The sequence below is a fragment of the Schistocerca piceifrons genome, chromosome 2, assembly GCF_021461385.2.
Source record: "Schistocerca piceifrons isolate TAMUIC-IGC-003096 chromosome 2, iqSchPice1.1, whole genome shotgun sequence".
In the NCBI taxonomy this organism is placed as follows: Eukaryota; Metazoa; Arthropoda; class Insecta; order Orthoptera; family Acrididae; genus Schistocerca; species Schistocerca piceifrons.
The window spans coordinates 354829268-354842101 of NC_060139.1; the positions used below are offsets into that span (position 1 = coordinate 354829268).

A 12834-nucleotide genomic window follows, 5' to 3' on the forward strand; every position below is an offset into this window, starting at 1 on the left:
TGTTTTATAATAAATGCACCGTGTAACGATCAATAAACGGAAAACCCGAAAACTGTTCTCAGGAATTGATCGATAGCAAACTGAACGATACCCAATAAGTAACTTTGAGAAATTCGGAAAATAGGTCTACTTTTTCACAAATTGACTCCACAGTGGGACTTTACTTAAAGAGCATAATTCGCTTATGAGTTTTACCGGCAATGTGAAACACTCGTCATGCAAGACATACTTCCTGCAGAATTAACATGAAAATAGGATAATTCTTTCCATTCCGAAAAAGTACTAAAACAATTTATAAAATGGTAATATAACGGATAATACTGTACATCCCTTTCTTTACAAGAAAGTTGTCTATAGACATTAGCTTTTGCCTACATTTCAAAACGTGTGGTAAACACAGAAGATGTTTAGTTGAATGAAACGTCTCTCTCTTTGTACTAGTTAATGGGAACCTATACTGAATTCGTGTTGGTTAGCGACGATGAATCTGAAATGGCATTCATAAACAGGTATTTCAAGGCCACGAATTAACAAGAGTTTTTGAAGTTTGGAGAGGTAGCACCATCGTCACGGAGAACTTTCAACATCGTCGAGCAGATCGGAATGGAGATACCGGAGACAACAATTTCAGAGCGAGGATTCGCTTACTACAAACTGAAAACTGCATTACCGGTGGCACTGTCATTTCACGGAGCTTCTACTCGCAACGTCAAAGAACAGAAAGTGACTTACCGCCCAGTCATTGCATCTGAAGAGGTTCTGTCTGGGTCAGAAGGTGGATTTAGAAATGGTACCGAAGACTAAAAAAAGTGACACTGAACAGACTCGCTATGCGAAACATTGCTCGTTAAGTGATTCAGTCTTATACAAAACTACGTTGCATATTGCTCGTTATGCAAATCACTCCTTACAGAAGTACTTTGTTCGTCGTAATAATAATGCCGATGTAGATATTACGCGGTTTCTTTCCCTGCGGCTTCTGTTATCTCATTGCCATTTGTTTCTGTCACGGGTGCCACCTAGCCATAAAAAAGTAAGCAGAGGTTGTAGATCCTACACTACAATAAAATTCAGTTTCAATGAGAAGGCTGCGCCTATTTAATTATTCATGATTTGTTGAATCGTCGTTCTATGTTTCAGACACTAACAACAAAATCATTTTCTAATCTGAAGTCTATTTCTCTTCTTAATTTTTATGTTGATCACTGAAGAGGACACTGATTCACAAAGGCAGGAATTCACTAATAATTTCAAAGCTCTCCTTGCCAACTGTGGGTATTCTACTCTTTTCTTCATCCAGAAGACATAACTCTTTAGCGAATTAAATTATAGTTTAGGTATGTCGTCAGCAGCAAAATCGATAAGTGCTAAGTGCTCACATCAGCCAGCTATACTGATATACATATACAGGGTGTTACAAAAAGGTACGGCCAAACTTTTAGGAAACATTTCTCACACACAAAGAAAGAAAATATGTTATGTGGACATGTGTCCGGAAACGCTTACTTTCCATGTTAGAGCTCATTTTATTACTTCTCTTCAAATCACATTAATCATGGAATGGAAACACACAGCAACAGAACGTACCAGCGTGACTTCAAACACTTTGTTACAGGAAATGTTCAAAATGTCCTCCGTTAGCGAGGATACATGCATCCATCCTCCGTCACATGGAATCCCTGATGCGCTGATGCAGCCCTGGAGAATGGCGTATTGTATCACAGCCGTCCACAATACGAGCACGAAGAGTCTCCACATTTGGTACCGGGGTTGCGTAGACAAGAGCTTTCAAATGCCCCCATAAATGAAAGTCAAGATGGTTGAGGTCAGGAGAGCGTGGAGGCCATGGAGGTCCGCCTCTACCAATCCATCGGTCGGTCACCGAATCTGTTGTTGAGGAGCGTACGAACACTTGGACTGATATGTGCAGGAGCTCCATCGTGCATGAACTACATGTTGTGCCGTACTTGTAAAGGCACATATTCTAGCAGCACAGGTAGAGTATTCCGTATGAAATCATGGCGGTGAATCGAGGAAGTACAGTACATACTGACGAAACTAAAATGAGCTCTAACATGGAAATTAAGCGTTTCCGGACACATGTCCACATAACATCATTATTTGTGTGTGAGGAATGTTTCCTGAAAGTTTGGCCGTACCTTTTTGTAACACCCTGTATATATAAGGATTTAGTGACTATCTATGGCCGATTTCAGATCAGAGTTCAGTTTTTGAATATAACTTAATAGTTTCTCCTCTAAATTTTGCAAGCTCTGTACCATGCAAAGAATGTGAGAACTTACTGCCACTAACTGGTCCATTGCAATTTCGTCAGCAATAATCTGAAAGCAAGATAAAGAGTCAAACGTTATATTTTGTAACTACAAAAGAAATTTTGAGAGAAATCTTTTGATTTTATCATTGGCCGGTTCAATGTTTCCCTCTCTCCCTTGGAAGTTTTTGTCTAAAATATTGAGATGCTTCTAAATATGATGGACAAATTTTAATGTTAATAGCCAAACAGGGTCACAAAAATTATTCACATTAGACTCTTGCAAAAACATCAAAAGTTCATCTTTTAGTTCCAGAACTCGTGTAAGCACCTTTCCTTTGGAAAGTCACATGACGTCTACATGATAAAGGAGATTGTAATGGGGCCAACCCATGTCCTCACAAATAGTTCTTAACAGTCGACACTGCAACGCTTTACCTGTAATAGCGTTTGCAACCTTGAATACCTCTTTAAGCTCATCATTTAAAGCTGGAGGTAAAACTGTGGCTGCCAGAGTTTGTCGCTAAAGAAAGCCCTATGTCCAAGAAACATTTGGCATTATTGATTTTAATTTCGCAACGAGCCCATTTCTTTGCCAGTCATAGCTTTAGTATTGTAACTACAAATGGCGATACGTTTTGTCCAATCAGTATCGTAGTTGCGAGTACTTTCCATGGATGTGTTTTACAAACTCTGGCCATTAGTGTTCGCAGGAGGTGCTCTGCAGAATAAAATGTCTTCAGCGATTCTTTCATCTGCTTCAAAGCGCACAATCCGAAACACCACTAAATTCATCAAACTACAAAGCAACATGTGGGCTCTTCTTTAATTTTTCTACTAATTGTCCTCGAATGTCACACACAGTATCGTTTATTATGCGTACAGTGGCATTATCAGAAAGTAGTATGATTTTTAGCTTGTTTGCCTTCTTTTTACCTTACGTAATCCAACAATTTCCAGGGCTGCTGACAAAATAAGATTCTAGGCATCTGTATGCGGCTTCCCTGCTTTAGTGACTCGGTATGCCACTCGCTAGCTAACTAGCAACAATTTCTCGTTGAGAAAGGATACCTAAAATCAGATAAAAATATTGTTATATCAGAAAAAAACAAATAAATAATCAGTAATATAATATTGTTTTCAATGAATAAATATCAGTACTATTTTATTAGCTAAATCATAGTACTCTTATGCTCATAAATTAAGGATAATTGCAGAATGTGGTGCCACACCATGTGGCACTACTCAAAACTGGCGTTAATAGCATAGGCACATGGGGAACACACGCGATACAGATCTGTAAGTCCACGGTATCGGTGATAAGTTGAGAAAACCGTCCCGAAACACGTGTACTACAGAACGCCGTTGTTTTCTGCGCATGTACCCCGACATCAATATGGGATATGATCACCATGCACACGTACACAGGCCACACAGGGAGTTGGCATACTCTGGATCAGTTGGTCGAGCAGCTGCTGCGATATAGCCTCCCATTCTTGCACCAGTGCCTGTCGGAGTTCCTGATGTGTCGTAGGGGCGTGAAGACGTGCAGCGATACTTCGACCGACCGGCTCGTTGGGGTTTAGGTCTGGAGAACAGGCAGATTCGCCTGATATCTTCTGTCTCAACGTACTCCTCCACGATGGCAGTTCGGTGGGGCCGTGCGTTATCATCCATCAGGAGGAAGGTGGGACCCACTGCACCCCTGAAAAGGCGGACATACTTGTGCAAAATGACGTCCCGATACACCTGACCTGTTACAGTTCCTCCGTCAAAGACATCCAGGGGTGTACGTGCGCCAATCATAATCCCACCCAACACCATCAAAACACGACCTCCATACAGGTCCCTTTCAAGGACATTAAGGGGTTGGTATCTGGTTCCTGGTTCACGCCAGATGAAAACACGGCGAGAATCACTGTTCGGACTATACCTGGACTCGTCCGTGAACATAACCTGCGACCACTGTTCCAATGATCATGTACTGTGTTCTTGACACGGGCTCTCCTGTGACCAGGGGTCAGTGGAATGCACCTTGCAGGTCTCCGGGTGAATAAACCATGTTTCTTCAGTCGTCTGTAGACTGTGTGTCTGGAGACAACTGTTCCAGTGGCTGCGGTAAGGTCCTGAGCAAGCCTACCTGCAGTATTCCGTAGCCGTCTGCGGGCACTTATGATGAGACATCGGTCTTCTTGTGGTGTTGTACACTGTGGGCGTCCCATACTGTAGCACCTGGACACGTTTCCTATCTGCTGGAACCGTTGCCATAATCGTGAAATCACACTTTGTGGCACACGGAGGGCCCGTGCTCCGACATGCTGTGTTTGACCAACCTCCAGTCTCCCTAGTACTCTACCCCTGATAACGTCATCAATATGTGTTCTTTGAGCCATTTTCAACACACAGTCACCATTAGCACGTCTGAAAACGTCTTACTCGCTGCACCGTACTCTGACATGCACCATCACATCTCTGCGTATGTGGCGTGTTGCCAGCGTCACCGTGCGACGACTGCTGGTCAAATGCACCACATGGTCATAACCCGAGGTGATTTAAACCCGCAAACCGCCCACCAGAGCCTTGTTTCACCATGTATCAGCATTATCATTAATTTATGAGTGTAATTTGCTGCTGGTAAGCGTTTTCAGTTTCGTTTCGAAAAAATCTAACTGTTTATCAGCTTTCCTGGAATGTTCAGTTGAGAAGTGAAGCATAAGCTTTGGTGATTTCATACTCTCAAGTGACAATACTCCGTCGCAAATTACACATTTGGGCTCATTTTCCATGTCAGTTAAACCATACTTCGAATAAATGTCGTTACGAAGTCTATTTCTATTCGATTTTGATTCGCTTTCGCCACTACCACCTGTACCAAACTTGCAGGGCTGTGCATATCTTTTGAGAAACTTCTCCATTGTATGCTCGCTCGAATATAAGCGCAAATAATTACGTCTTTACTCGCTGGCGTACTGTAACAGGTCCTTAGCAGCGAATGAAAACGCGCACCTATGCGAGCGCTGACGGTATCTCGCCCACTCGCCTCCACCGCGGCAAAGAATACGGGCTGTGTGAGGAAAGTGATGACAATGATATTTTATCTACCGAAGTTTTTATTTTTTTCAAACAAGAATATTGTCCCCTTCAAATTATTTTCCTTCGGCAGCTGTACACCGGCGAACTCGTTGTTCCCAGTCTTAGAAGCAGCACTGAAAGGCTTCAGCTGGAAGGGCCTTTAACACATCGGCCACATTCTTTTGAATGCTCTTCACAGTATCAAAATGACATTTTTTTCAAATTCAGGAAAAGGAAAAAGTCGCAGAAACTCAGATCAGCGAATAATGTTGGGGGAGGGGGGATGAGGGAGGGAGGGGAGGTAGTGGAACAACAGGAATGCCTTTAGAGATCGAAAATTCCGTGATGGAAATGACCGTGCCACATGGGGCGCTGTCATGATGCAGCATTCACTTGTGTGCAATGTCCGGTCTCACATGATTTATCCTTTTCCCGAACCTTTAAAACATTTGCTTGACAGTTTGTCCTGGAGAAACAAATTCTTTAATCACGACACCGATGCTGTCCAAGAAGCAAATAAGTGTTGTTTATCCAGAATTCATCGGCTGTGACCGCACGAGTGAGCCACTCATGGTCACTGGCAATCCTCCCATTAAGATCAACGTACACGTTTCTTCGGCTGTCCCTGATTAGTTGTGAGATTTTCTGGCACCGTTTTGGCACTAACCTCTCGCATGTGGAAAACTTCGGTTAAAATTTGATGTACGGTGAAAGTGTTTAACAGGTCACCCATCATCGTTATCGTACAAACATACTGTCATTTGACTATCGGACAGACTGTCGTATGGACGACATAGCAATAAACATCCCTGGCGTAGAGAAACAAGTGAAAGTTTTGAAATGAAATAAATCACCAGATCCGGATGGAAGCCCATTTCGATTTTACAAAGAGTATTCCTCGCCATTGGCCCCGTACCTAACTTATATTTATTGTGAATCTTTCCACCAACACAAAGTCCCAAGCAACAGGAAAAAAGCGCAGAAGATTCCACTATAGGCTATAAGAAGGGCAAAAGAACGGACCCAAAACATTACAGACCAAATTCCTTAACTTTTATTTGCAGCATAATCGTTGAACGTATTCTTAGTTCGAGTACAATAAAATTTCTTGAGACTGAGAATTGTATGTCCACGGATCAGCACGGTTTGAGAAAGCATCGCTCGTGCGAAACTCAGTTTGCACTTTTCTCACATGTTATGCTACGTACTACGGATGAAGGGCAATTGACAGATTCCATATTTATTAGTTTCCGGAACGCCTGTGACACGGTGCCCCATTGCAGGCTATTAACGAAGGTACGAGCATATGGAATAAGTTCACAGATATGTGAGTGGCTCGAGGACTTTTTAAGTAATAGAACCCAGTATGTTGTCATAGACGGCGAATGTTCATCCCAGATAAGGGTATCTTCAGGAGTGCCCCAGGGAAGTGCGGTAGGATCTCTGTTGTTCTCTATACACATAAATGTTTGGCGGAGAGGATGGGCAGCAATCTGCGGTTGTTTACTGATTATGCTGTGGTTTGCGGGAAGGTGTCGAAGTTGAGTGACGGTAGGAAGATACAAGATGACTTACACAAAATTTCTAGTTTGTGTGATGAATATCAGCTAGCTCTAAATGTGGAAAAATGTTAGTTACTGCGTATGAGTAGGAAGAACAAGCCTGTAATATTTGGTTACAATATTATTAGTGTTCTGCTTGACTTAGTCATGTAAATATCTGGACGTAGCGGTGCAAAGGGTGAACTGTGGTAGTGAAGGCGAATGGTCGACTTCGGTTTATTGGGAGAATTTTAGGAAAGAGGGTTTCACATGTAAAGGAGATCGCATATGGGTCGCTGGTGCGACGTGTTCTTGAGTACTGATCGGGTGTTTGGGAGCCGTATTAGGTCGGATTGAAGGAAGACACCGAAGCAATTCAGAGGCGGGTTGCTGGAATTGTCACTGGTAGGTTCGAACAACACGTGTTACGAAGATACTTCGGGAACTCAAAATAGGTATCCTTAGAGGGAAGGCGATGTTCTTTTCGAGAAACACTTTGGAGGAAATTTAGAGAACCGGTATCCGAAGCTGACTGCCGAAAGATTCCACTGCCGCTAACGTGCATTGTGCGTAAGGACCATGAGGGTAAGATTCGAGAAATTATGGCTCATACGGAGGCATATACACAGTCGTTTCTCCCTGCTCTATTTGCGAGTGGCACAGGAAAAGGAAAGATTAGTAGTGGTACAGGGTACTCTTCGCCATGCACCGTACGCTGGCTTGTGGAGCATCCAAATAGATGTAGATGTATTTTTAAACGTCGGTCTGATCTCACAAGAGCACGCACATGTTCGACGTTTTCGTTGGTTTTAGAAGGTCTCTCTGAGCGAGGTCATCTTCAACGTATTCTTGGCCTTCCAAAAACGATTTGTGCCAGCAAAAAACTTGCACTCTTGTTATGGAACGTTTCCCATACGCCTATTTCAACTTTCCAAAGGTCAAATTCGCGGATCTCCCAAGTTTAACACAAAACTTGATGGCGTAACGTTGCTCTAAATTCCGTTGTTCGATTTTCGTAACACACAACAAAAATACAACTTCACAGATGGCGCTCTCAAAAATCACGTGATGGCTGCACGGAGTTGAAACTCGGATTGAGCGTCTGGACGTGATGAACACACGGGTCTACACAAGTAGAACAACACAGCGTTGCCAGATTACTCACAGTGTTGTCAATATCATTACTTTTGTCGCACACCTCATGTATCACTGCCTGTAGAGCGTTGTGACTGCCGTTCACAGTGCACTTGATTTCTCAAGCGGTATACTATCAATAAAAAGAAAATTAAATACGTTGCCTTTGAAATCACTGACACAGTTTTATTATGATTCTGGAGATCACCAGAATTTTGTTACTTGGAAAAGGGTCACGTCTTCAAAAACGTTAAGAAAACACTGCCTTACACCATATGTAGTACAGAAATCGAACATTACATGTTAACTAATCCTACTTAACCTTTAAGTTCATGTCATATACAGGGTGAATCACCTAAAATTTGCACTGCATATACTGCGGACATGGAAGGTGCTATTGATGTGTGGTTTTCGCAGAATGGATAGGCATCAGGGGCTTGTATTGTTAATCAATCAATAGATTGTATTACTTAGAAAGTGTAATTTTTTGCAAACATACCCTTTTTTAAATGGAACAATGCCTATTGACACTAACATGCTGAAGGTAGGGTAAATTAGAATGTCAATGGTGTTCGTTGCAGGACTCTAGTGCGAGTCGCTTACGAGCTGTCGTATTTTCGAAAGATTCCATACCAAAGCTATTGCAGTATCTGAGGTAGCACACAGTAGCCGGCCGCGGTGGTCTCGCGGTTCTAGGCGCGCAGTCCGGAACCGCGTGACTGCTACGGTCGCAGGTTCGAATCCTGCCTCGGGCATGGATGTGTGTGATGTCCTTAGGTTAGTTAGGTTTAAGTAGTTCTAAATTATAGGGGACTGATGACCACAGTAGTTAAGTCCCATAGTGCTCAGAGCCATTTTGAGCACACAGTAAAGAACTTACATACACTAATTACATGGATTCTGACAAGTAACGACACAGTCTGATCACCACAGGTTGTATTCAAAATTATCACCGGCAGCGGCAATACACACTTCCAGTCTGGTATGGAAAGACAGCTGCACACTTGGTAGCATTTCAGCAGAGATGTCCGAGCAGGCTGCAGTAATACTTCGCTGGATGTAATTGGTTGTAGCTGGTATGTCCTTGTAGATAGCGTATTTCAGCTTTCCCCGGGGAAACAGTCTACAAGCATCAAATCCGGAGAACGGCTAGGCCGAAGCACATGTCCTCTGCGTCCAATCCAAGGATTTGGAAACAATGTTAAGACATATTGAAGTACTTCGTGCACTATAGGCTGAACAGCCATAATATTACTGCCAGAGGTTCCTTCTAGGCTGCAGAAGAACGGTTTGTAGCATCCGTGTTAGATGGTCTGTTAGGAGGCTGCGATACTTGTGCTTCTTCAGTGCTCCGTCTCTGAAAAACGGGCCAATGAGCTGATGGTTCACTGTCCCACGCCATACGTTCACACTTCATGCACAGTGACGTTCCATCTGACGGAGCCAACAGGGGTTGTCAACAGGCCAATAGTGCATGTTTCGGAAGTTTACCTGGTTGTGATTGGTAAATGTGACTTCGTCACTAAACAAGACACATGATACATCTGAAATATTCCAGAAGTATCATGTATGGGCAACTGAAGTTTACACGATTCTCATTATCATTTCCATGCAACTCTTGATGGAGAGAGATATGATAGGGAGGGAACCTACGTCGATGTAGAATGTGTAAGACACTTGCCTGATTCATGCCACTTCCTCGAGCGGTTGCTCAGGAACTACCGTGCAACAGCAGCAAGAACATTAATTTCCGATTTTTGTGTCGCCACTTGTTTCCTTCTGTTACGTTATCTACGAGTTACACTACCACTTTCACGTAACTGGTTGAAGAGGTTGATAAATAAGTACCAAGAAAGTTGAAGCCTGTTGGGATATCCCGCAGCGTACACTGTACAAGAACGAGTTGCATTCTTCCTACACTCTCCATACATCATGAGATGTCGGTATTTTCTGCATTGATGAATCCCATCGTCTATTCAAGACTTCCAAATCTGGCGAATTCTCTCCAACCACTTTAGAATGGTTCGTAGTGCTACCCAGGGTATTTAAAAACACAAACCCGGTTCCCACATCTCCTGAAGATAGACGTTGACTGTGGATATTTTATCACAGGCACAGTTCCTTTGACTGTTCAGAGATGTCACTAAACCCGCCCAAAGATGTGAACAACCCTGCATGAGCAGCGCCTATTAGACGGAGGGCGTCCGACAGACGATCAGTTCCAGTCATTCCACCAGGAAGGAGGTACTCGGCTCGTCTGTAGTTCAACCATGCCTAGACGGTCAATACCGCGGTCCGATCGCGTCCGGTTTGACACTTCGTGCCAGGAAGGACTCTCAACAAGGGAAGTGTCCAGGCGCCTCGGAGTGAACCAAAGCCATGTTGCTCGGACATGGAGGAGATACAGGGAGACAGGAACTGTCGACGACATGCCTCGCTCAGGCCTCCCAAGGTCTACTACTGCAGTGGATGACCGCTACCTACAGATTATGGCTCGGAGGAACCATGGCAGCCATGCTACCATGTTGAATAATGCTTTTCGAGCAGCCACGGGACGTCGTGTTACGACTCAAATTGTGCGCAACAGGCTACATCATGCGCAACTTCATTCCGGTATCCATGACGAGGTCCATTTTTGCAACCACGACACCATGGAGCGCGATACAGATGGGCTCAACAGCATGCCGAATGGACCGCACAGGACTGGCATCACGTTCTCTTCGCCGATGAGTATCAATATGCCTTCAAGAAGACAATCGTCGGAGACGTGTTTGGAGGCAACCCAGCCCGGTCAGACTGAACGCCTTAGACACACTGTCCAGCGAGTGCAGTAAGGTGAAGGTTCCCTATTGTTTTGGGGTGGCATTATGTGGGGCCGACGTACGCCGCTGGTGGTTCAAAAAAATGGCTCTGAGCACTATGGGACTTAACATCTTAGGTCATCAGTCCCCTACAACTTAGAACTACTTAAACCTAACTAACCTAAGGACATCACACACATCCATGCCCGTGGCAGGATTCGAACCTGCGACCGTAGCAGTCGCGCAGTTCCGGACTGAGCGCCTAGAACCGCGAGACCACCGCGGCCGCCTCTGGTGGTCATGGAAGGCGCCGTCACGGCTATACGATACGTGAATGCCGGCTGCGGTGACCGAGCGGTTCTAGGTAGGCCTTTCAGCCCGGAACAGCGCGACTGCTACGGTCGCAGGTTCGAATCGTACCTCGGGCGTGGATGTGTGTGATGTCCTTAGGTTAGTTCGGTTTAAGTAGTTCTAAGTTCTGGGGGGCTGATGACCTCAGATGTTACGTCCCATAGGGCTCAGAGCCTCTTTTGATACATGAATGCCATCCTCTGACGGATAGTGCAACCATATCGGCAGCATATTGGCGAGGCATTCGTCTTCGTGGACGACAATTCCCGGCCCCATCGTGCACATCTTGTGAATGACTTCCCTCAGGATAACACCGCTCGACTACAGTGGCCAGCATGTTCTCCAGACGTGAACCCTACCGAACATGCCTGGGATAGATTGAAAACGGCTGTTTATGGAGGACGTGAACCACCAACCACTCTGAGGGATCTACGCCGAATCTCCGTTGAGGAGTGGGACAATCTGGACCAACAGTGCCTTGATGAACTTGTGGATAGAATGCCACGACGAATACAGGCATGCATCAATGTAATAGGACGTGCTACTGGATATTAGAGGCACCGGTGTGTACAGCACTCTGGACCACCGCCTATGAAGGTCTCGCTGTATGGTAGTACAACATGCAATGTGTGGTTTTCATGAGCAATAAGAAGGGCGGAAATGATGCTTATGTTGATCTCTGTTCCAATTTTCTGTACAAGTTCAGGAACTCTCGGAATCGAGGTGATGCAAAAGTTTTTTTGATGTGTGTAGATGCGACTGTTCAAAAGAATGTGATTATCTTTGCAGTTTAATACTTGGGATTTTTTTCTGTTTTTCGAGTATCATGACATCATTATCCACGGTAATGGCGATCTGTCATTAGTTAAATAAAGTGAAAATTTTATCTACAGAGTTGGTGTATGATTAATGTGCAGTGTATCTTTCTATGTCAGTTCACATTTTTTCCCTTCAGTTTTTGCCAAAATTGCCTTACGCTTTGTTTTCTTTTTCAGATTTAACTAAGAAATACCATTAGAGTTACCATAGTTGGTGGACAAAGTTTGAGAAAGCAGTGGCGGTGCCTATGATTCCCTGCGGCTCTATAGGGGGCGAAGCTTTGGTAACCCGACAGATCAAAACATCTGCTTAAGATGCGGAAGTAAGTATAATGTGCTTCTTGATTGGGTGATAAGATACCAGCTTGATAGAAGTAGACTAGACTGGGTGTTCCCGGTTGTTCTATGTCACACAGTGATAATGTTTACGGGATAATCTCACACAGGCGCATGCACACGTTGCGTAGTAAAGGCTCAAAATATATCCGTCAGCACAGCGAACGAACTCTTTATGACAGTGTAGGACAAAAATAAATCTGGTTCATGTAGGCATTGATACCACTTACTTCATGTAAATCACCCCAAATGCACTTCAGGCATGCTTAAACAGTTATCATGGCGAAACATTTGATCGCTGTTAGAGGCGGCAACTTCTGTGTGCTGTGTCTTCCAACGCCCTACGAAATCAACAAACTTTTACCTTAAATGTGTTTCTACATTGTAGTCTATTGTTACATACATAAAATAGCAATGTCACCCAATTTGCCTCAGGGGTAACTCCGCCTCCCCAACGGGATTTGTGACTTCATTATTACTGATTTCAGTCGTTCGTGAAATTAATGTTA

General features: G+C 44.0%; 1 protein-coding gene across 2 annotated transcripts in view; it reads left to right on the forward strand.

The window, feature by feature from the left end:
- Window positions 1-12834, forward strand: part of LOC124776302 (ATP-binding cassette sub-family C member 4-like) — a 380895-nt gene that overhangs the window by 41306 nt on the left and 326755 nt on the right. For both annotated transcript variants that reach the window (XM_047251227.1, XM_047251228.1), the window contains exon 2: window positions 12167-12312. In XM_047251227.1, the coding sequence (XP_047107183.1) occupies window positions 12305-12312 (8 nt within the window). In that variant the 5' untranslated portion in view covers window positions 12167-12304. The remainder of the gene's footprint in view (window positions 1-12166; window positions 12313-12834) is intronic.